General features: G+C 43.2%; 1 protein-coding gene across 1 annotated transcript in view; it reads left to right on the top strand.

Moving 5' to 3' along the window:
- Positions 1-24,501, top strand: part of LOC130123812 (uncharacterized) — a 31,303-nt gene extending 6,802 nt beyond the window's left edge. Inside the window, exons 7-15 of the mRNA XM_056293113.1 lie at positions 7,641-7,666; positions 10,549-11,085; positions 11,678-11,881; positions 12,115-12,276; positions 20,007-20,158; positions 20,458-20,724; positions 22,718-22,889; positions 23,151-23,192; positions 23,621-24,501. Coding sequence (XP_056149088.1) covers positions 7,641-7,666; positions 10,549-11,085; positions 11,678-11,881; positions 12,115-12,276; positions 20,007-20,158; positions 20,458-20,724; positions 22,718-22,889; positions 23,151-23,192; positions 23,621-23,722 — 1,664 coding nt within the window. The 3' untranslated portion in view covers positions 23,723-24,501. The remainder of the gene's footprint in view (positions 1-7,640; positions 7,667-10,548; positions 11,086-11,677; positions 11,882-12,114; positions 12,277-20,006; positions 20,159-20,457; positions 20,725-22,717; positions 22,890-23,150; positions 23,193-23,620) is intronic.
- Positions 24,502-24,507: the final 6 nt, after the last annotated feature.

Here is a 24,507-nt window from a genome sequence, read left to right as displayed (position 1 = left end):
TACATAATTAGTGGCCGATTCCACGGGTATCTTTGTCTTCATGGCTTGTAACCTCAAACAATTAACTGCCTCTGCGCTGCTCTGTTTATTTTACTGTATATATCATTTTAGTAGCTCAATATTTGGGTGCAATGCCTCCTCACAACTTTTCAACCGCTTTTGTAATCCAAACAAAATTAATAAAAAAAATCAAGATAAGGCAAATGACTCACACTTGTATTTTATCTTGAACTGTAACCAGTCATGGCAATTGTTCATTGTTTCCCCCACAATAGTGGCAGAAGGAGGGGGTATAAAGTTTTGTACATGGTCCCTGTCTCAGCGACTGAATGCAAAGGCCACTTCATGTCTAGTGGCCTACACTACATAGAATATACATACAACATATACACTACCGTTCAAAAGTTTGGGATCACCCAAACAATTTTGTGTTTTCCATGAAAAGTCACACTTATTCACCACCATATGTTGTGAAATGAATAGAAAATAGAGTCAAGACATTGACAAGGTTAGAAATAATGATTTGTATTTGAAATAAGATTTTTTTTACATCAAACTTTGCTTTCGTCAAAGAATCCTCCATTTGCAGCAATTACAGCATTGCAGACCTTTGGCATTCTAGCTGTTAATTTGTTGAGGTAATCTGGAGAAATTGCACCCCACGCTTCCAGAAGCAGCTCCCACAAGTTGGATTGGTTGGATGGGCACTTCTTTGAGCAGATTGAGTTTCTGGAGCATCACATTTGTGGGGTCAATTAAACGCTCAAAATGGCCAGAAAAAGAGAACTTTCATCTGAAACTCGACAGTCTATTCTTGTTCTTAGAAATGAAGGCTATTCCATGCGAGAAATTGCTAAGAAATTGAAGATTTCCTACACCGGTGTGTACTACTCCCTTCAGAGGACAGCACAAACAGGCTCTAACAGGTACTATTTAATGAAGATGCCAGTTGGGGACCTGTGAGGCGTCTGTTTCTCAAACTAGAGACTCTAATGTACTTATCTTCTTGCTCAGTTGTGCAACGCGGCCTCCCACTTCTTTTTCTACTCTGGTTAGAGCCTGTTTGTGCTGTCCTCTGAAGGGAGTAGTACACACCGGTGTAGGAAATCTTCAATTTCTTAGCAATTTCTCGCATGGAATAGCCTTCATTTCTAAGAACAAGAATAGACTGTCGAGTTTCAGATGAAAGTTCTCTTTTTCTGGCCATTTTGAGCGTTTAATTGACCCCACAAATGTGATGCTCCAGAAACTCAATCTGCTCAAAGAAGTGCCCATCCAACCAATCCAACTTGTGGGAGCTGCTTCTGGAAGCGTGGGGTGCAATTTCTCCAGATTACCTCAACAAATTAACAGCTAGAATGCCAAAGGTCTGCAATGCTGTAATTGCTGCAAATGGAGGATTCTTTGACGAAAGCAAAGTTTGATGTAAAAAAAATCTTATTTCAAATACAAATCATTATTTCTAACCTTGTCAATGTCTTGACTCTATTTTCTATTCATTTCACAACATATGGTGGTGAATAAGTGTGACTTTTCATGGAAAACACAAAATTGTTTGGGTGATCCCAAACTTTTGAACGGTAGTGTATGTTATGTCTGCACACATCGAAAGTGCTGCATTTGGTTTGGTGCTGTTCTATTGTGCTGGGATCGATTGGTGATGTCTGCGGGCTCTGGGTTGTTTGATCGGGTCTGTCTGTGATGCTGTGTCAGTCTAAATAAAGAATGCAACGTAGCGGTTTGTGTCTAGCGACAGCGCTGTGTCCTGACGTGATTTCTAAATACAATAATATACACAATATATTTTAGCATAATTGATAGTGTAGCGAATTCGGTGGGCAATCCGAGAGACCGTCACCACAGCCGGGACGCGAACCCGTATCTCCCGCTCCGCAAGCGACAACGTTAAACAGTCGACTAAGGGGTCCTACCCGCGAGCCAACGGCCAGCGTGTCTTCTTATCCATGCACGTTACACTGCCCCTCTCCTTCGGGAAGCGCGTCCCCGCGCTTAAGTATATCAGCTCCTTCACGCCTCAGCTTCCGATGGCCTTACGGTCGCTCCATCCCACTTCTGACACCAATGTAGCGAATTCGGGGGGCAATCCGAGAGACCGTCACCACAGCCGGGGCGCGAACCCGTATCTCCCGCTCCGAAAGCGACAACGTTAACCAGTCGACTAAAGGGTCCCACCCGCGAGCCAGCGGCCAGCGTGTCTACTTATCCATGCACGTTACAATACTTTAATCCGATAACCAAAACTGGGATTTTGATTCATTACACTGTTGGCTGTATTAAAATGATACCAATATGAATCAATCAATAACCCAGAACGGGACACAAATTACATTAAATGCCATCTGAAAGTTTACATAAGGAATCCATCAGAACTTAACATGTCATGTCTGTCATTGAGCTCTGGTTTCATTATTAGGAATACGGTAGATAGACTACTTCATGTAAATAGTTTCCAAATTCAAATATCCTGGAATAAAACATCTTCTCTTTGGATGTATCACTTATGTTAAGGGACTTCATGAAGCTGTCCTCTATATGTGGCAAGTAAAAGTCTACCTTTGGACTGAAGCACCGCCTGCTTCGGGTGTACTTTGCTTTTACACTGTCAACATTTATGACAACCACCTTTTTAACGTGTGTAGACCTATTTGATTGTATTTCTGACTAAGTTTCAACAACAGCACGAACCTGTACACAAAAAGGCCACATTTTGTTATTCTTATGGCAATACAATGACCTGCTGATTCTTAGACATCGCAAACGTGTTGACATAGACAGTTTCCGTAAAGAAGCGTGTTCAGTATATTGGATTTATTTTCTTTATTTAAAACTATTCGCTGAACACCTTGAGCACATTGGAATGGAATCTAGTGTGTGTTTTGTTGGGGGGTTTTTTTCATCGCTGAAACATTTTCACTCTTTTTGAAACTGACAGGACGCAATCAGGCGTGGAAAACACACAGGGATTATGAAGCTATAATTGGAGCCCAGTTGTGGGAGTGGGATCACGTGGAAGTCCTGCGTGGCGCTTCCGGAGGGAGTCTGTCACGCGCGTTACGCACAGCGTGCACAGGTCAACAGTAACACGCCAGGTGCGGTGGAGAGGTGTCCGTAAGGCGTCGGCTTTCACGAGCTCAGATCCCGGTTTTTGTGACACACACACAAAATAGGATTGGCAGCGAAATGACGCATAAATCCCGGAGGAATTGCAGCGTGTAAACCTCTCCTGCTCCTGTCCTGCATAAACTCTCGGTAAGCATCTAATCTAATCTAATCCATATTCGCCTTTGCAGTAATAATTAATCTCTTTTCCGCTGTGGTTCATTAGACAACGTGTTTTTTTGTTTCTTTTAATTATCTGTTCAGTCATTTGACCCGGTTTTTTTGTTTTTTTTATGAATTTGCACAAGAGGGGTAAATAGTGGCCCAGTGTTGAATCAGCAGTCTTGAACGACTTGCAGGTGTCAAGTGATCATCACAATTTAACAAAACTATAATCATACTGACGCGACTCACACTAGAAATGAACACGGGGAGTAGACAGAAACCAAATTATTTATTTGGGGTGTACTGGAACCCGAAGACCAGCTTGCTTTGATGTGTGGCTCAGCTTTTAAATTTTTAATTCTCCTCTGCCTTTAATGCTTACTGTTTTTCAGAGAAGGGGAGCAAAAGGGAGAAAACAAGAGAGGATATCTGTGGTTTATTGTAGTAGAGTGCAAAAAGTTACAGCGGTATCAACCATGTGTTTGACTGAACAAGGACACATATCATAAATGCAAAGCCCAGCTGTTATGTGACTGTTGTAAACATAATGGGATCCTTGCAGGCCCTGCTCGAACCATTTTGATGCCCTAGGCGAGATTAGGATCCCCCCCCCCACACACACACACACCACCTCACAGGCCCACCCACAGAAATGGCTGGGCCCCCGAAAAGACCCACACCAAATCTGCTTCTCTCTCTCTCTCTCTCTCTCTCTCTCTCTCTCTCTCTCTCTCTCTCTCTCTCTCTCTCTCTCTCTCTCTCTCTCTCTCTCTCCCCTTCTAAACACATATATGTAAACTGAGAGCGACTTACTCAGTAACGGGGGCTACATATAGACACAGACACACGTACGCACACAAAAACACACACACACACACACATACCACAATAGATCTCTTTGACACACTTAAACACACCAAAGTCAACAAAGATCTGCTACAATTACACCACACATTTCTTAGTTGTAAATGATATTTCTTACCTTATGGCTTCATCTTCCTTGTCTTACTGGATGCAAAGTCTTTTATAATGTCTTTATAGTCCATCTGTTTACCCAGTTCACACTCAATGGCAAGTATTGCCATTATCATTGCTTATATTTAGGATGAACATGATTGTTGCTGGTCTCTATGCCCCACCCCCCACACCCCAACAGCCGGGCCCCAGAACGCTTTCCCCCTTATGGGCAGCCCTGCCCCCACATTACCCCACCAGTACTGCCTCATCACCGCACATCATTCTACAGTAAAATATGGATGGCAAACATCAGACACTACAATGATTTCAAGACAAACATATATTTTTATTTTTATAAATTACACTTCTCAAACGAATCACTTATCAAAGAATGAATAAATTGTTAAATATTACCAACTACCTTGGAGGTAGCTTGAGTGCTGGATGTGGTGGTGCTTGATGTTGCTTGACCTACAGGATGAATTTCACTGGAGGTAGCTGGAGTGCTTGATAAGATGCTGGATGTTGCCTGACCCGCAGCTGTATTCAAACATAGTGTACACCAGAGGTGTAGGGGAGGGGCCCGCAACGCACGCACTGCGGGGGGGGGGCTCATGTTAGATTTTAAAAAAAAATCTATATATGTATTTTTTAAATAAAAAAAGTCAGGACGCAAGCCTTTATTGTGTTATCAACCTTAAAATTGTTTTAACATGAATACATTTCAAAAAGACTGTGTTATCCAATCACAGTCGCCCCAGTGATTTTGAACTTTAACCTTGTGTAGACGTCACGTGAAACGTTGGCTCCGAAATGGCGATTCTGCGGCAACAATTCAAAATGAGCAAGCGAAAATGCCTCAGTGGAGCGCAAAAACGGGAAAATGAGAAGCAAAAAAAATCGAGGAAGACTACCGAAAATAACGTCAATTTTTGTGGCTGGGCTGCGAAACCGATTACAAATGCGGGGGATGCCAATTCAGATAGCACTGAGACGGACAAACGTACTAGGTGCGTCTGTTGTTAGCAACACGGAGGCTAACGCTACTAGCTGCACCCCTCCTGACCAACAGGTAGGCATGGAGACTAAGCCTGAGGATGGTAATCAAGGGGAGGGGGCGCAAAATCGCATGCAGAAAATGATGAACAGTATCCATCAGACCGAGCTAATTTCCCGGTGGATTTAACAGATTCCATGGTGAAAAGGACCATACTTGACTGGGGTTCGTGTAAACCTGAGGGTTCCCAGGGTTAAAAACGGCAGGTGCATCTCAAATGACATATTGCAAACGATCTAAGTCTGGTTGTAAGGTCATCAAAAACAAACTGAGAAGCAATGTGTCCCAGGACACTCTCCGGACTAGCTGTTCTCAGCATTGAAGGCCAGCACGCTCGACAGATGGATTTAACAAACATTGTCAAGGGATTCGCGCAGAGGAATGCAGGGAGGAAAGGACGTCTTGGTTATTGTTAAAGGTAAGAAAGAATACATTTGATTCGATTGTGGCTATTTAGTAATCATGGAATCAAGTTAACACAGGGTAAGCTGTTGGCCTAGCCTGAGGCCTCTCTGTTTTCTGTGCTCTTTTATGAATGGGTGGTCCATTAGAATTGTGTGTTCGTTCTGTGCTGGCTACCAAAATATCTGTCTGGCCTAGGTTGAGAGGCTACATTTTGTTTTTTGCCCATTGCCATAGTATCGATTGTTTTTGGCTTGCTGTTACAGAGCTGTATGTTGGTTAGCGTTTCGTGGTTTGTGTGATGGGTTTTATTCCAAGTTGAGTAATCAGAAGATGACATTAACTTAGCTATATTACCGAGCTTGCAATATATATTGCATGTTGATCATTTTACTGTAAGTCACGTAATTGTGCGTGCATGTGTGTACGTGCTTGTAATATTTAATTTTTAGTTAATTTTGCTGGCGTCACTATAACCGTACCTCCGTTGTGTAAGAGCCCATGCCACAGGATTTTACGGTACGCCGTAGTTTACATCCATACTGTTACTCCACTGCATTAAGTCCTTTGTGTCATTCTACTGCATATAAAGTAGCAATGTACAAATAAACTTTATTTAATTTGACTAAGATCTACATTTAATTAGTAACAAGTTGTAATTGTAATATTCAATAATAATAATAATAATGTAGTGTGTGGATGACACAACCATTATTGGCCTTATCTGGGACGGTGTGGGAAGATGGCGGCACGAATTATGTTTACAGCGGCCTCGCCCATTACTGGTGTGGGAAGATGGCGGCGCGAATTCACGTTTGCGGCAGTCTCACCCAGTATCGTCCATGCTGTGTCTTTGTCCACATCTGCGTTTTAAGTTTTGTCTTCGTTTGATGGCTGGGAGAGCTGGCGCTGGATCGGCTGGGGGAGCTTGGTCTGCTGCGTCTTGTGGGCCCAGGGACCACGGGCCTGCCTGGCGCTGCGGCCGAGGAGGTAACGCCGAGGGCAGTCGCACAGGACACAGAAGCGGGGCAGGCTAAGCTAACTGCTAGCCCATGCAAACCGACAGATCCGATAACACCGAGGGCAGTCTGGTGGCGGCCTCGCCTGTTGTTGACTGGTGTTTTTGGTGTCGTCGTGTGGGGTGCGGGAAGGTGTGTCGAGGGTGTCTGGCTGGGAGAGCTGGGGATGGATCGGCTGGGGGAGCCTAGTCTACTCCGTCCAGTGGGCCCAAGGACCATGGCCCCTGCCTGGAGCTGTGCCCGATTAGGAAACACCGAGGGCATTCTAACAGGATGCGGACGCGGGGCAGGCTGAGCTAACTGCTAGCCCATGCAGACTGGCAGTTGGGTTAGGGACAGTTGAAGAGGATTCATAGGTTTCATTTAATGTATTGTGTGATACATATATAAGTTCTAATCTTCTTTCTTCTCTTTCGCTCACATAGATAGCCACATGCACATACACACCTACATAGACACATACAGACATAATTGTGTTTTGCCTTTTCCATTAACCACACATTGCTCTAGAATCCTTTTTTTTTTCTTCAGATTTTAAATCCTCCACACAGTCATCGTGGCTGGCGATCATTCCCTTGGACAGTGTTTTTTTTTTTAGTTTGGTTATATGTGTTAGTGTAGATATATGTGTTAGTATATGTGTTCTTGAAGTTCTTGTAGTTTTCGGGTTTGTGTTTTTGTTCTTGTGTTGCACTGCTGTGGGCTGGGAGAAACGATATTTCACTTCATTTCATGTACGGAAGCACATGAAATGAAATGACAAAAGTGTTCCTGATTCCTGGTGACGAGTCTGCTTATAGACGGGAGGTTGATCAGCTGGCCCTCTGGTGTGGCCATAACAACCTGGAGCTGAACATGCTCAAAACAGTGGAGATGACGGTGGACTTCAGGAGGAGCCCTCTAACACTGCCCCCCCACACACACACACACCATACTCAACAGCACGGTGTCTGCAGTGAAAACCTGAAGATTTCTGGATTTCACAATCTCCCAGGACCTAAGGTGGGCATTCAACATACACAAAATCATCAAAAAGGCCCAGCAGAGGATGTACTTTCTCCACCAGCTCAAGAAGTTCAACCTGCCTCAGGAACTGCTGATTCAGTTCTACACTGCAGTAATCCAGTCTGTCATCTGCACATCCATCACTGTCTGGTTTGGACTGGCCACCAAACAAGGCAGGTGCAGACTGCAAAGAAAAGTTAAGGCTGCAGAGAAAATCACTGGTGCCAACCTGCATGCCATTCAGGACTTATACACCTCCAGAGTCAGGAAACAGGCAGGCAACATTACTGCAGACCCGTCGCAGCCTGGTCACAACCTGTTTGAACTCATCCCCTCTGGTTGGCGCTACAGAGCACTGTACCTCCAAAACAATCAGATATAAAACGTTTTCTTTCCGCGGGCTGTCATTCAAATGAACACTTAACACTGTCAAATAAATCCAACCATTTGTATATACTGTACTGTACATATACTGGTATGCTCTGTCATGTCCATCTACCTCAGGCACCTATGTAAGTAATCTGCTAACATTTAACATCCTGAGAACTGCTAACATCCCAGTGGATCCTAGGATTTATCTTCGAATTATGACTATTAATAATAATAATGACAACATAGTAGTGTGCTATCAATTACAGAGAGACCACAAATAATTGGCTGAACTTACATGCTTCAAAGAGTGGTGTAGATGGGAGATCAGATGTCCCTTTGCCAGCAGTTGGGGGCTTTGCAGATTATTTTCCGAGTGCATTTGGAAGTTTTAGAGTAGATGTTATCCTATTACAAGCAAAAAAATGTAGCCACAGTGTAGGACAAACAACTGAAATATATGTTTTTATGGATATAGCATTCAGTGAAATTTCACCACAATGCCTTACCTTCTAGGGAGGAACATTTATTGAAACATCTACACACAACATGGCATTTTAATGTTAACATAAGAAGACATATATTGGGCTTTCTTTTCCTCCTCTTTTCTCTGTTTTCTTCCTTATGCATCTGAAGGCTTGGACCTTTTCACTATAAAATCTGCCTCTTGACATCTGTCCATCAATCATTCAGTCTAGCAATCTCTGGGGACTTCTTACATCCCGGACTTGGGCTGTCTGTGATGTGCATCAAACAGTAACCCATCCTCCACTTTCAATGTGCACGGTACAAGTGCAGGCCAGGGCAGATGAAAAATTGTGAGGAACAGGGGTGCAAAGTGTATTTCGTTCTTTCTTTCTTTCTTTGTTCATTTGTTACCTCAAGGCAGAAAATTAGGAAAGGTGCCCACAGTTGAATTTTTATTTTATTTATTTTATTTTTCCTTTTGAGGGCAACCAGTGCCCACCAGAAGGTGGCCCTCTAGGCGGCCGCCTTTATGGCCTATGCCTTTAGCCAGCCCTGGATTGTTGTCTTATGTTTGTAATTGGAAGTAGGCCTAGTACACTTTCAACAGAGATGCTGGCATTACATCCTGATTGGATGCTTAAAGGCAGAATGAATAGGATTTTCCCAAAAAATAATTTATAGACTCATACAAAACAAAAAACAAAAAAAATCCCACTTAATCATCACTTATGACCCACTAGACACGTGTAGCAGTGTCTGGATCCACAGAGACCCTGTCTTCTGCCTGTATTTTCTTACTTTTCTCATTTGGCTGTGTAGGGGATATTTCTGGGCTTTAAACTTTGGGCAGTCGGGCTCTATAAAAATGTAGCGACCAGGTGCCAGATCGAGATCATAAACACGCATCCAAGAGGAAGCTATGACAATAGCAGACACGGCACCGAAAACAGTGCAAATGTAGCGAGGCAAAAACACCATGCGGACAAAGCTCGTTCAAAACTGAGAGTGAATCTGTGGTTGGCTTTCACCCGCTGGCGAGCGCTGAAGGAGAGCATGGGAATGAAGAGTGATGTGGAGTTGGGCTGTACACTGGACTGTGTTCTGGCAACTGCAGTTAGCGGGTGCATGCTTCTGGTGACGTTGAGCTGGGGAGGAGGGGCTAACTTTTGTATGTTGTGTTTACAAAGTGCAGCCAACAAATCCCAGTCATTATGCCTTTAACACTGACATTGTAAAATAGATGCTTCTGCACAATCAACAAAGCTAAATTGAGCTCGCTGGAATCTTGATTTTTCAGCTAATCAACAACCAGAAAAGCAAGCTGACACATCAGTAACACTTAAAAGCCTTTATCAATTGATTTGTTTTAGCAGGGTGAAGGGTGATATAGCAAGTACTTTTCTATCGACGGTGTTTCTGTGAAGTCCTACTTGAATGGAACCACATGGGAGGCAGAAACCAAAAGAGAATAGTGGTGGGGGTGCAGGGAAAATACATTTGTCCAATTTTCTTATCACAATTGAATTTTGCTATAGTACGTGAGGGAACGTTGCTGTAGTTCCCCTTGCAGTAAACATCATGCATGGCTGCTCTGGTTTGCCTCTAATCTGCTGTCTGTCTGAATTATTGAAGCCCATTGGGTTGAGTTCCACTGGACTGATGAAGTGTGGGTCAGTGATATCAGATGTCAATGGGTGGGATGGGATGGTTGGATGAGAAGAGGAGAGCGAGAGAGAGAGACAGACATTGAACACAGAAGAATGGGAAAATGCAAGGTCTTGTGTCATTCCCAAAAGGTGTTGCTGACATAGATTCCGTTGTTATTTAGTAGCGAAATGAGTGTATATCTTGTGCGGCTAAATTGTTTTTGTTTTGTTTTTTTTACTTTATTTTAAATACCATGAGTTAACTCTGTCCTATTTTTTCAGGCACTCTTCCTTCAGTTGGAGCGCCATTAACCACCAGTGAATCATGTATGAACCCCAGCAGTACGACAGCCCTCCTGTGTACACCCCCCCTTACCGCACCATGTCCCACGACTTCTACTCCCCGAGGAGTGTGCATGCTCCCCGAAGTGACTATGTCCCCTATTCCTATAATCAACCTCCAGACTTGCACTTCTTGGACGAGAAACCTCAGCACTTCTACCGCTGGTTCTCCCCTCCTGGCTTCGTCAAAACCTTCCAGGGAGCCACGGTCATCATGTGTTTCCTCATCTTTGCCTGTGTGGCATCAACCTTAGTGTGGGACATGCATGGATTGGGTTATGGGGGCTATGGTGTTGGGGCCACAGGGGCAGATGCTGGGGGCACGGGGTCAGGGTACTATGGGGGCAGCTATGGCTATTCCAGTGCCTACATGACACCCTACTCTGCCAAGTCAGCCATGATCTCAATGGCGGCCATCAACTTCCTCGTTTCGCTGGGGTTCCTCGTGGGGAGCTTCTCACGGTCAAGTGCCATGCGGGGACGGAGATTTTACCTCATTTTGTTCACCTGCGACATCATCCTGGCTGTCCTACAGGTGAGGTAACCTTGCCAAAGCACTATGTGCCTACATCAAGTCTCATTGATCACATAAAAGGTGTCAACAAAGAAGCACACTGAGTTTTGTAATTTCCTTTTTGTACCTTCATTTTCAACTTTACCACATTTTTGTGTTTAGAATATTTGCTGGAGACCATAGTGTTTTTAAGTGGTTAGCACTGTTGCTTCACCATAAGAGGGTCCCAATCTGGACACTTCTGTGAGGTTTGCATGTTTTGGCCATGTTCATGTGGGTTTCCTCTGAATACTCCACTTTCCTCCCAATGTCCAAAAACATGTAGATTAGGTGAACTGGCAACTCTAAATTGTCCCTAAATGTGAGTCTGTGTGTGTGTGTATCCTGAGATAGATCTCAGATCTCTTTTCCGCCTTGCACTTAACTTCGTAGTTGCTGGACTAGGCTCACGGTGCTCTGTGACCTTGAGCCAGGTTAAGTCATATGAAAGAATGAATGGGTAGATGGATGGAATAAGTGAATTGCTTTGATCTTAATGCTTAAAACATCATGAAGCACACTGAAATTGTATTTGCGATCAATTATTGCATGTGACTATCTCTTTACCTTCAAGGGCATCATTGACATCGTCTTTGTGATTGGGGTAAACCCTATGTCACAGAGTTCACAGAGCATGCTCTACAACCCCATGCTGATGATGTGTCAGAACATCCAGGGCAGCCCAAGCCTCAGTGGCAGCATTGGGGCAGGCTTCCCAGGGGGGTTCCCGATGTACAACCAATACCTACAGCACTACTGCTACATGGACCCGGAGGAGGTCAGTGAAAAATATTCTATTCTGTTCTATTCTAGATGATGATACAACTACTACTGCTAGTACTTCATTCATATAGCACCTGAAATGCAGCTCAAGGTGCTTTACATTAGAAAGAAGCAAATTAATTAACAACTATAACACCATGTCAGTTTAAAAGTTAACTGTTAAGTTAAAAGTCAACTCAAGTGATTTGATTGAGAATGGTAACTAGTGACCTCTTGCCTGTGTTTCAGACGGTTGCATTTGTGTTGGGCCTGATGGTAGTGTTAGCCCTTGCCTTGGCTGCTTACTATGCCTACAAGACCCGCAGCAAAATATGGCGCCATGGCAAACACAACATCTATTGGGACCAGCCTGTGGTGAGGGACTCACAGGGGCACAATATACAGGATTGGGTAAGTCCAGCCAGTCTTTTGTTACTTGTTGCTTTATTTGCTTATGTTTGATTGATTGTTTTTAACACACATAGGCATGGAGTAGGAATGGAGTGAATGTGTATAACTGACTGAATGAATCAGTTGAACTTCATAATGACCAGAGCACTGTTCATCAGCGTAGATCGGCCTATTCCAACAAAATGCACAAAAACAAAAAACCCATTTATATCGTGTCAATGATAATCGACATTATAAAAGTCTCTCTGTAAAACTTATCCTCGTTATTGCTTGACGATGGAAGCTATGAAACTTACTGACCACAATAATATAGTGATTTCTTTCCTACACCAACAAAACATCAGGTTGTAAAAGCTTCGGGATCGATACTAACAAGCATGTTTTTATGACTCTCATGTATCATCGGTGACCATTGATCATGATAGTTTTTAGGAGGTGACGTTTGCCGCTGCGGTCGACTCACCACACACTGGCGTTAGTCTTTGGCACACCTGGTTTCACTCTGACTAATCATTAACTAGCCGGCTGATAACGGATAAGGAGAAGCCATAGAAAATGCTAACCAAGGGGTAGAAAATGCTGAAAGTATCATTGTGTCAAGAATGTTGTGAAAAATATCTTCGCTCTCAATGAAATTTCCAAACGTGCGTCATAGCCCACATTGTTCATGAAGTCCACTTAGGAATTCACATCATCCTTCGACTTGTCATGACTTTTCAAGTCTCTCTTAACAGGTGACGGTGTGACCGTCTTCTGGCTGGTGTTTGCACTCCATGAGCATCTCCTTTCACTTCAACTTGATGTTAAACAGCAAAATGAACACAATAATCTGCTATGGGTGGGTTTTGTTTTTGTTTTTTTGTTGTTTTTTTGTTTTTTGTTTTTTTTTTTCCTTTAGAGCCTATAGTCACCAACAAAATTCAATGATCCTACATGACTGATTGTGTAAAGAATCAAAGGTTGAAAGAGCAAATGGGGTGCAATATTGCATACTTAAATTCAAATCACCCTGAAGTTAATGGGAAACAAGAAAATAAATATACACAAGAAAAGTTGGCCATTAGAATAGCACTCATATAGGACAGTTCACAATGGGTATAATGACCCTTGTTTGGCTCACTGCAAGTCCTCTGCTTCTTTTTTTTTATTTACAAGCTGGAAAAAGTTCACAGTGAGTCAGTGTAACTCCATATTGGCCCAGATTAGGTCGTTGCAGGGGCCTACATTCAATCCCAATCTACCTCTGATTTATAGATTGCTCAATGTAGTGTGGCGAGCCTGCATGGAAGAATGGAGAGATAGAGATTGCTTCTTCTCAACTCTCATGTCCCATACACCACACGACCCCGAGAGTGCTGTTTAATTTAAACACCCTGTCAGAACTGAACAGAACTGACAGGAAAGGAGAGGCAAGAGGTAAAGGATTCAGTTAATGGCAGCTCTTGTGTCCCATACACCACACGACCCCAGGAATGCCCCTTTATTCTGCCCCTCCCCAATGGTTGCCAAGCAATGGCTTCCCCCAACAAGGTCATTATTCAACATACAAGTAACAGTCGGTAGTCCTACAGTCAGTCAGTTGTCTACCCAGTCCGAGTCAAACATCCAAACAACAACAATCAAAACATGAACACATAAATAACAATTACAACCTGAACATTAACAGTCCCATGAGCCCCTGCGCTCCCCCAGCGCAGTCGTCGACAGTCAGGGTGACTGCCTCCCCTTGGCGCTACAGTAGTTTATGACATACATTATGTCAGTGTAGGATTCTCTTTATTTTCAAATTGTCGAGTGTTTTAAATTAATTGAGTCCATTAAAATGCCAGTTGTAAGTCCTCCATGGGCACCCTGGTAGCATGGAGGTTCCCTTCCAGGCAGAAAACCGAGCCAGCACCTGCCCCTGGTCAGGTTTCCTTGACCAAACGTTCGATCCCAACAAATTTCCGAAAAGCTTTTCTGTAGCTAGCACTATGTACTGGCCTCTTTTTGGAGCGTGGTTGCTGAAAAGATAAACATTAACGTTATTATTTATAGTGGTCGTGATAAATTGGTAGGTTGACAGTAGTGTAACGGACTGAGTGACATGTTGGTTTTTGACTGTTTGTTGAGGTTGCTGGGATTTCCAGGATGTCAGTGAGTGTGTTGTATGCTTGGAGGCTGTGGGGCCTGTTAGTCATTTTCAGTTGCCTATGGCAGTGGTTTGGGTGAGATGGCATACCTCTGATTGGCAGAGAGTTGGGGAGGATGTTTGTGTTGTTGTTCCTGTTAGTTCTGGGGAGCGGAGTTAGATGATAAGCGGGAACCAGGCGAGTTGCCAGTGCAGGGAACTCACAGTAAAGTGGAAAGGCTTTTTTTTTTGTTGCTTTGGCTACGGCTCACAGTGGCCTGTATACTGCCACTAATAAAGTGCTTGCGAAACCAGCCAACGTCTCGTAGGGATGCTACAATATGACTACATTTCCCAGAAATCCCAGCAACTGCAACAAACACTCAAAAACCAACATGTCACTCAGTCTGTTACAATATAATAGTGATAGTAGTACAATAGTTCCATCCATCCATCCATTATCCAAACCGCTTATCCTGCACAGGGTCGTGGGGATGCTGGAGCCTATCCCAGCAGTCATTGGGAGGCAGGCGGGGAGACAGCCTGGACAGGCCGCCATGCCATCACAGGGCCCACACACACACACACACATTCACACCTAGGGACAATTTAGCATGGCCGATTCACCAGAACTGCATGTCTTTGGACTGTGGGAGGAAACTGGAGCACCCAGAGGAAACCCATGCAGACACGGGGAGAACATGCAAACTCCACACAGAGGACAACCCAGGAGGACCCCCAAGGCTGGACTATCCCGGGGCTCGAACCCAGGACCTTCTTGCTGTGAGGCGACCACGCTAACCACTGCGCCACCGTGCTGCATGTGATTTATAGATTTATAGATTATACAATAGTTACCACATGAAAATACTTCATTATATTCTCTGTATTTTATTATTCTCAATAATGTTAGTAATGTGGAAAATTGACTGTTAGCCACTGCAAGTAACTGTCCTGCCATTCACGGTATTTATGAGTGTTATGTGACAGTGATCCATCTAATTAGTAAACCACCTTTATTTTTTTGTTTTCCTTCTGGTGTAACGCAGTTTCCACCATAGCTCTTATAAATGTTGGGGAGAAGAAAGATTTTCACCACCAAATTATCACTTATGGCCTTGGCCTACATACTGTGTACAACCACAGATCCTGTAGTGAGTTGTTGTGTCTTTTGTGTGACGCCAGCCCTATTCTGGGACATACTTGTATCGCTGTGAAGATGCTTGCCTTGCAGGGAGACATATATAATTTATGTGATATGTATATTGTATGAAAAGCCTCAGTTTGCCTCAGTGTTGCTGAGTGAATCCCTACTCAACGCAGTGGCACTAAATGATTCACTCTGCGAAAGGGCTGCTTCACACTCACATAGTCTGCAGCTCATTTACCGCTATTCTCTACTACACCTTCTTTGAAGAGAATTAGAAATGTGGGACCTGTTAAGAGAGGACTTCACAAACATACAAATGTTGTATTATTATTGTTAGTGGCAGTCATAGCTTAATCATAGTAGTATCCATATTGTTATTATTAGCTTAAAAAGAAACGCCTCTTAGGACGATTGCACATCCGATGAACCTAAGTAAGACTTGAATTGGACTTGAGAAGGTATAAGTAGGAGTAGTGTAACGCCACAAAAAAAAAATCACCTAAGAAAGATAGTCTGCAATAATTGTAAATTCACAGAGGGAGTTAATGTGGATATGAGTAGATTTTCTGGTGACAAATTCAAAACAAGACTCACAAAAAAGTGGTTAAACGCTCTGCAAACAGCTGTGATGATAATTACAACCCAATTACAAGCTCGGCCCTTTAAACCTGGTGGCATTCACGTTCAAGTCTTTGCTGACTGGGTGTTTTGCCCCTGCAGAGATGTTCACGTTTAAGAATATCGGTTGGACTGTCTTTATCGGATAGGAGTAACATATGGAAGTGTGGTGTTTCCTTTAAAATTTCATGCGAATGAGAGAAACAACAGAAGTGTCGAGCTGTTGTTTCCTGCCCATCTAGCCTGGCTCTCACTCAGGGATTCCCCCCTGCGGTTTGTTGGAGCTTCTCATCTTAGACGCACCACTTACTGACTCAACATCCGTCAGATCCATATCACAGGCTGGCTGTCCCAGACACGCAGATCAGCTCAGTTCAGCTCCTCCCTCTGGGAAACAACACTCCAGTCCAGAAATAGGTCAGAGTCTACCAGTCTTTAATGATACATGATGTGATGGTGGAAGGGTTTCGACTTTGATTATACGTTGTGAAGTAATGTAAGCGAGTTTGAATGTCATATTTTTATATTGTGCAGTTTGAAGCTGTTTGCATTGTCACCCAAAGCTTATAGAAAGCTTACACCATTTGTTTCTGTTTGCTCATTTATCATCATACACTTTAAAGCTTTTTTTTTAAGAGCAATTCTTTCTCAGCCTGTAGCAAATGGTTTTTCGTGAACTATACTGTAACTGTCAAAAGTTCAACTCACTGCTGGAGAAAGCATATACTGCCTTTTATCAGTGAGAGAGAGAAAAAAAAGTTGACTTGCAGCAGAGCTCCGCTGCATGCCCCGTCTACCTAATGGTGGGTAAAGATGAAATCACAGAGGTTGCATTCCTCCAATTTCTCTCGTACCTTTTGTTTTTCTTCCCGTGTCTTCTGGTTATATACAGTGCTGCTTGAAAGTTTGTGAACCCGCCAGACAGGGTCACTGTTTTTGTAAAAAACATTAAAATAAACTTATTACACATGCGTCCAAATCCCAATTTGTAAAGCACACCTTCCAAATAATGGACACACACAGAAAACGTGATATATTTTCATTATTTAATTCGACAAAGGTGGTTTATTTCACAAAAACTGAAAATTTAACATGTGCAAAAGTATGTGAACCCTTGTATTAGTAGCTTGTGGCTCCTCCTTTTGCGGCCATTACTTCAACCAAACGTCTTCTGTAACCACTAACCAGTCACTCGCATCTGCTTATGGGGATTTTTGCCCACTCCTCCTTGCAGAACTCAGCCAGTTGAGAGAGGTTGGAGGGACATCTGGTATGTGCCAACTTCTTCAGGTCTTGCCACAACATTTCAATTGGATTAAGGTCCGGACTTTGACTGGGCCAATCCAGAGTACGAATCCTCTTTCTCTGAAGCCATGCCTTTGTAGTTTTGCTGGAATGCTTTGGGTCATTGTCTTGTTGCACAATCCATTTTCGTCCCAGCTTCAACTCCCTGACTGATGGCAGGAGATTCTGGTCAAGAATTTGTTGATATGCCAGAGAATTCATGGTTCCTTGGATAATATGGAGTCGTCCAGGTCCAGAAGCAGAAAAGCAGCCCCAGACCTTCACATTTGCACCACCATGCTTCACTGTTGGGAGGAGGTTCTTTTCTTCATATGCAGTGTTGGCTTTTCTCCAAACTTGTTGGTTTTGATTGTGACCAAATAATTCTATTTTGGACTCGTCTGTCCAGAGAATGGACTTCCAGAAGGCCTCTGGTTTGTCCAAGTGCTCTCTGGCAAAGTTGAAACGGGCAGTTTTGTTCTTTTTTGAGAGCAGAGGCTTCCTTCTAGCAACCCTCCCATGAATGTCATGGCTATTCAATTTTCGTCTGATTGTAGACGCATGCACATTTGTCCCAGATGCTATCAGAGAGGTCTGCAACTCTCTAGAAGTGATGTGTGGGTTGGCCTTTACCTGCTTTATTATTTTTCTGGTGCTTCTGGGTGATAGTTTTGATGGGCGTCCACTTCTAGGCAGAGTTGCTGTCATGTTGACGGCCGTCCATTTGTAAATTATATGTCTTACAGTGGATGGATGGAGCTGGAATCTTTTGGAGATGGTCTTATAGCCCTCCCCAGACTGATGGGCTGTCACTACCCTCTTCTTCATGTCCTCGGATATCACCTTTGCTCTCGGCATTGCTGATTTGTATGGGACCACAGTGGTTTGGTTGGTTTCCGCTCTCTTTTAATTAGTGCAGGCCAAACCCTTTCCCAAGGATGTCTCATTTCATTGGTCTGCTTAAATGATTAATTAAGCACCCAAATGTGTTTCACCTAAGTCTGTTACCTGCTTGACTTAACCAATGCAGCTGGGGGTTCACTTACTTTTACACATACCCTAATTCCATGTTTCATGTAGTTTTTGGGCTACTAAAACAAGTCCCACTAAACAAGTAGATGCAATTGATAAACCTGTATCTGACATTTCATATATAAAAACTGGTGATGATAAAATAAGAAAATCATGGTAAAACAACAGAAACATCTAAACTGCTCAAGGGGTTCACATACTTTCAAGCAGCACTGTAGGTCTACACTCACATCAAGCATTCACATGTGTGCACGCACGCACACACACATCATTGGTAATGCGTCCCCTCATGCAGAAAGCAGTGAAGGGAAGTCTCCTTGTGGGTCCCTCTTTCACACTGAGTGGCTCTGATGGTGCTTTTACTGCTCAGAATAGGAGAGGTTGAGAGGAAAGAGAAGATACCAGGCAAAACACTGATCATTCTGGACAACCTGGAGGAGATTCTCCAAGACTGGTGGATGTTTGAGTCCATTTCCACTTTCTTTCACTGTGTCTCACATCGGCTCAGCCAACTCTAGCTATATTTGTGTGTGTGTGTGTGTGTGTGTGTGTGTGTGTGTGTGTGTGTGTGTGTGTGTGTATATGTATTGGGGGGGTGGATATGTTCGTTCATGCACATCTCTGTAACACCAATTGCTTTTCATTCAGTCAGGGTTATGATTGTACTTTTGGGATTGTCCCTTAGTTGCAGTTGAGTACAAAGCAAGCCAAAAGGCAACAATTCGTGTCCTTGATACATTTAACTGTCTTGTAAATCGTTATTTTAGATTTGTTATTCAGTTTGAAAATATATAAAGACCAACAGATGACAAATGAAAGAAGGACAAGCAGAAGAAAACCGTAAAAGTTGAATGAGTTCATCTGGACACAAGGTTTCATGGACAAACCTTTCTACACCTGGATTATTGAGCATGCATCAAGACAAGCAGATGAAGACTCCACAGAAACATAATTTCATGTTCAAATCCTTAGCACGTCCTCACTATGCCCTGCACATTTTATTGGTTTTCTTGTGATCTTTTCAAGAATTTCATTTTGGTGTCACGTTTGAATTTATTATACGTTCTTGATTCACTTTTAAATTGGCATTCATGAACACTCAACCTTCATCAGCTGCCCTAGGAATCCATAGACACAGGCCCCAGGCTTTCCTTTATCGATAACACGGGTTATCAATAAACATTAACTTTTTAAACCTCTGAACTCTGTACAACCCTTTATTATATTCACTGCTTCTGATAAATCCCTGGCACGGCGGTGCAGTGGTAAGCGTAGTCACCTCACAGCAAGAAGGTCCTGGGTTCGAGCCCCGGGGTAGTCCAACCTTAGGGGTCGTCCCGGTTCATGTAGGTGTGTGTGTGTGTGTGTTGGCTCTGTGATGGTCAGGCGGCCTGTCCAGGGTGGCTCCCCACCTGCCGCCCAATGACTGCTGGGATAGGCTCCAGCATCCCCACGACCCTGAGAGCAGGATAAGCAGTTTGGATATTGAATTAATGAGTGAATGATAAATCCCTACTTCTTCTCGTGCTGTTTCAGGTGCAGCATGTTGGCGAAGGGCGTAGCACCCAGAAGGCGCCCACTGTTGTCTTGTCCGAGAGGGTGATGCCTGAGCTGAGGGCTGAAAACAGCGTGGTCCCCTATGACAGATCCGTCAGCGTCTACAGCGAGGGCACCTACAGTGGAGACACGTGAGTAGTGATTAAATCGGGACACTTCAGTGGTCCAGTGAAAACTGAACAGAAATTCACCAATAATACCAACGCTGTAAAAGCTAATAATAAATACAGTGTTGGTATTATTGGTGAATTTCTGTTCAGTTTTTTTTTAATTATTATTATTTTTATGTTTGTATATCTTCCTGTATTATTTTTTGTGTTGATGCTGTAATGTTCTGTTTATATCTTTTTTGAAAACTTAATAAAAACTTAAATGAGAAAAAAAAACCAACTCTGTAACTCCCGTGACTGTTTGTCCTTCTTTACCGCAGTTACACTATCAACACCAGCAACAGCCATGGTCCTGAGCCTCTGTACCAAAATACCAAGGTCATGGCAAGTTTTAGTTGCTTCTCAGAGGAGACTGACAGCATCGAGAAACCTCCTCAGCAGGCAGAGAGGGAATGCAGGCAGGACCGTGAGCGTTGCCCCATTGGTCAGGAGGTATTTGAGTTCCCATGTGGGACCACCACTGATTATGCCACCGCAGCAGACACTGGGAACGAACTTGACGGGGACCAGCGACACAACCTCTTCAGGTGGGCTTCAATCACATTGTGCTACTCTACCTGAATTGCCACTCTGTAACTGTTCTGTAACTCCCACCTCATGTTGTTCTTTGAAAGCATTCAGTTTAAGGTTATTGGGGATACCAAATGGTGCAACTGAAATCAATTCTTGCTGTATAATGCTTATTACATATGCTTACTTTTCTCCTTATTGGGTCCACCTATAGCTAGAACCTACTTTTCATCCAAAACATACTGAAGTCTTTGAGGCATGGATTAAACAAAGAGATATAAATCATTCATTGGGATCTTGTTCCATTGTGACTCAACAGCCTCATGAGGCGACTGCAGATTTTTCAGTGCTACATTTGTACTGTGAACATCTCAGTCTACTTCATTGCACAGAAGCTTTATTGGCTTAAGCTCCGGGGACTGTTTTACGTGTCAGTCGTGTTCATGTCTCGTTTGTGTTCTCATAACCATCATTATGTAACATTTGCTTTAATAGCACTGCAAAATATCCTGCTAGAAAGATCCATATGAAAAAATAAAGAGTCTAGTCATGAAGAGATAGACTTTATACTGACAACCATTTTGATGCTTAATCAGTTTGGACTAAGGCACACAATGTATTCTATTAAAAGTTCCAACACCTTTTTACTGCCAGTAGCCTATACTGTTGACATAGGGCAGTATGGATCAATAGATTCATGCTGTTTTTGCTGAAATATGGCCTCACATGAAACTAGGATTTGTAGATACAGGCGACGCTTTTATAGCCATTCAGTTTTCTTGTCTGCTATTGCCTCATCCTCCTGTTGGTGGCTGGCAGGCACGCAGCTCGATGAGGTCCTTTGCCGCTGTAACCTGTCCACTTCAAACGCCTCTCCACATACCGCCGTGGTACTGAGCTGCTGTTTAGATACTTACCAACGCCACAGACAGGATGCTTTTTTTAAGTCTAGACATTGAAGTGCACAGAAAAATCCAGGAAGTTTGGCAGTTGGTCCCCCCCCCCCCTTTTTCTCCCCAATTGTATCTGGCCAATTACCCAACTCTCCCGAGCTGTCCCGGTCGTTGCTCCACCCCCTCTGCCGATCCAGGGAGGGCTGCAGACTACCACATGCCTCCTCCGATACATGTGGAGTCTCCAGCTGCTTCTTTTCACCTGACAGTGAAGAGTTTCACCAGGGGTACGTAGCGTGTGGGAGGATCACGCTATTCCCCCCAGTCCCCCCTCCCTCCTGAACAGGCGTCCTGACCAACCAGAGGAGGCGCTAGTGCAGCGACCAGGACACATACCCACATCCGGCTTCCCACCCGCAGACATGGCCAATTGTGTCTTTAGGGGCTCCCGACCAAGCCGGAGGTACCAGGGGGATTCGATCAGGTGATCCCCCGTGTTGGTAGGCAACAGAATAGACTGCCATGCTACCCAAACACCCAAGGTTGGCAGTTTACTGAATTGTTTGAACTGACACCAATGGTCTTCCCATGTTCAAAGTTACTTGGATCGGGCGTCTTCCTTGTTCTGTTGTTTAGTTTAACTGAAATTTATATTTCTTTGTATCACCTTCCAAGTCACGGCCATGCCAGTCAACATCTGTAGGAGCGAGCAGTTCATGAGAATGAAGGGGCGCACACTTTAAAGTGGACACTTAGCGAGTTACTAAGATGTTTTACATGAACGAGGTGGAGGAAACCTAAGGCTCCAACAGCCAGAGCACAAATGCAAACATGAAATATATTAGATATTTTAAGATGGGAAGCCTTTTTTTTCTTTTTCTTTTTTTAAATGGAGCATGTATTACACTTATCTTACCTTAGAGGAGATACTATATTGTGCCATCCTCACCTACAAAATTGTGATTATTCACAGTTTTTGGCTCACTGCACTATTGTCTTTACGGCAGTAGGCCTGTTTGTCCAATTTTTCAGTCGAAGGATCGTATAAAGATTGAAAACTGGGAGAAAAGATGGGTAATAATAAATAAGTAGCTAAAACTCATATTGATCGCTCTAGGCTGTACCCAGAGATAACTTCGGACCAGCAGCGCCGTCAGTATAAGAGGGAGTTTGACTCCGACCTGGCCCACTATAAGATCCTCTGTGCCGAAATGGATGACATCAGTGACCAGATACACAAGCTGAGCCGAGAACTGGATTTACTGGAGGAGGACTCCATGAAGTACCAGGTAGAACAAAAGTCGAACATGAGATTGAAATGAAGCACAGATTTCCCAGAGGATACTGAACTCTGAATCAGTTTCATTTCGTAATATAACCTGATAGGGTTCAGTCCCAGTATCTGAACTGGCTCATGGTTTTGGTGTAGAAAAACTAAGGGAACTCAAACCAATTCTATGGTGTTGAATGGATGATTAAAATGTATGATCTAAACTTATCCTCATCTGATAAGTACACTTCTGTGATGAAATTTGTGTTACTCATTTAAGGGCGTAGCAGATGAATACAACAGGCTAAAAGACCTGAAGAGGGTGAGTGGAAACGTTCTGATATAGATAAATTGTACTTGTACTTCTCTGCCTTGTTAAATTAAAGCACTTTAAGTTGTAATATTTTAACAGGAATGATAGTGATCGTGGTATTTCTTTATTAAATTGCTTGAATGCTAACTTTATTTCATCTGTTCTTGCAAAACATGCAGCCATGCAGCCCTCCGTGGATATTGCATATATCTCGCTGACATCATTACTCTGCTAATTAATTGAATCAAGCTCATAATTGGCATTATAGTTAATGGTGTACTCCATTAGTTATAGGAACCAGTTGGTGAGTTTATCAACAAAAAGTCTTGTATAAATAGTGCCATGCAAGTGTTAACGCATTCAATTGTCACACAGTTAATGTTGTATATCTATTAACATGGCAGTGTTACAATAGATACATCCCTCTTGCTCCTCAGGCGCCAGACTATCAAGAAAAGAAGAGGCAGAGCAAAGAACTTAGAGAGAAACTTTTCCACATCAAGCGACTAGTGAAGAACTATGACCAGGGCCTTTGCTAAACTGGGTGTCCTCCTGCGGCTCTTGTTCATCACAACAAACATCTGGAGATGGCAGCAGCGTCTGAGGAACCGAGGTCAGTCCAGCTTTTACACAGCTCTCTGATCTGATATGGAGCCAATGAAAGCACTGCAGAGTGGACATGTTCAGTTCACTTTATGTGGTCCAAGATCTCTGTTTTATTCCTCTGATATGTACATTCAGACTCTTCTCATCCTGGCTCAGCCTGTCCCTGGCTCTACCTTGTTCAGTGTTTATGCTTTATTTTTTAACTTATTACTTCTCAGTTTGTCAGAAAAGAGTGGCCACATTACAAAGGATGTGATAATGAAAATGACTGACTTTTTTTTTATGAATTCAATTTGACTGAGCCCTTATCAGCTGGGGCTTTGCTAAACACCACACAAGATCACTGGTTTGGGGACACTGCTCATAAGGATGAGGAACACTGGAAGAAAGAAATGGCGCCTTATGAATGGGGATTTTACAGCGATTGTGAATACGATGTGGGATAGTAGCCTTCATGGTCAGCGTTAAATTGGCTGTAGTAGGTGGCCTTTGTTGGTGCTCAGATTCGAGGTGTCATTTGTCGTTTTCACTGTGGAGAATGTCTTCAGTTTGACAAGTAACTTGCTTTGGGTCATATTCTTGTTATTTAAACCCTCCCAGATGTATTTGTTCTTTATAATTTTTTTGGTAATGTCCATCATGACCATGCAAGCATTGTTTCTTTCTTCTTGTAACACAAGAATTTCCCAATTTGGGATCAATAAAGAACATCTATCTG

The sequence above is a fragment of the Lampris incognitus genome, chromosome 14, assembly GCF_029633865.1.
Source record: "Lampris incognitus isolate fLamInc1 chromosome 14, fLamInc1.hap2, whole genome shotgun sequence".
NCBI classification, from domain to species: domain Eukaryota; kingdom Metazoa; phylum Chordata; class Actinopteri; order Lampriformes; family Lampridae; genus Lampris; species Lampris incognitus.
The sequence above is the reverse complement of the archived record's forward strand: the minus strand, read 5'-3'. Positions and strand labels throughout refer to the sequence as shown.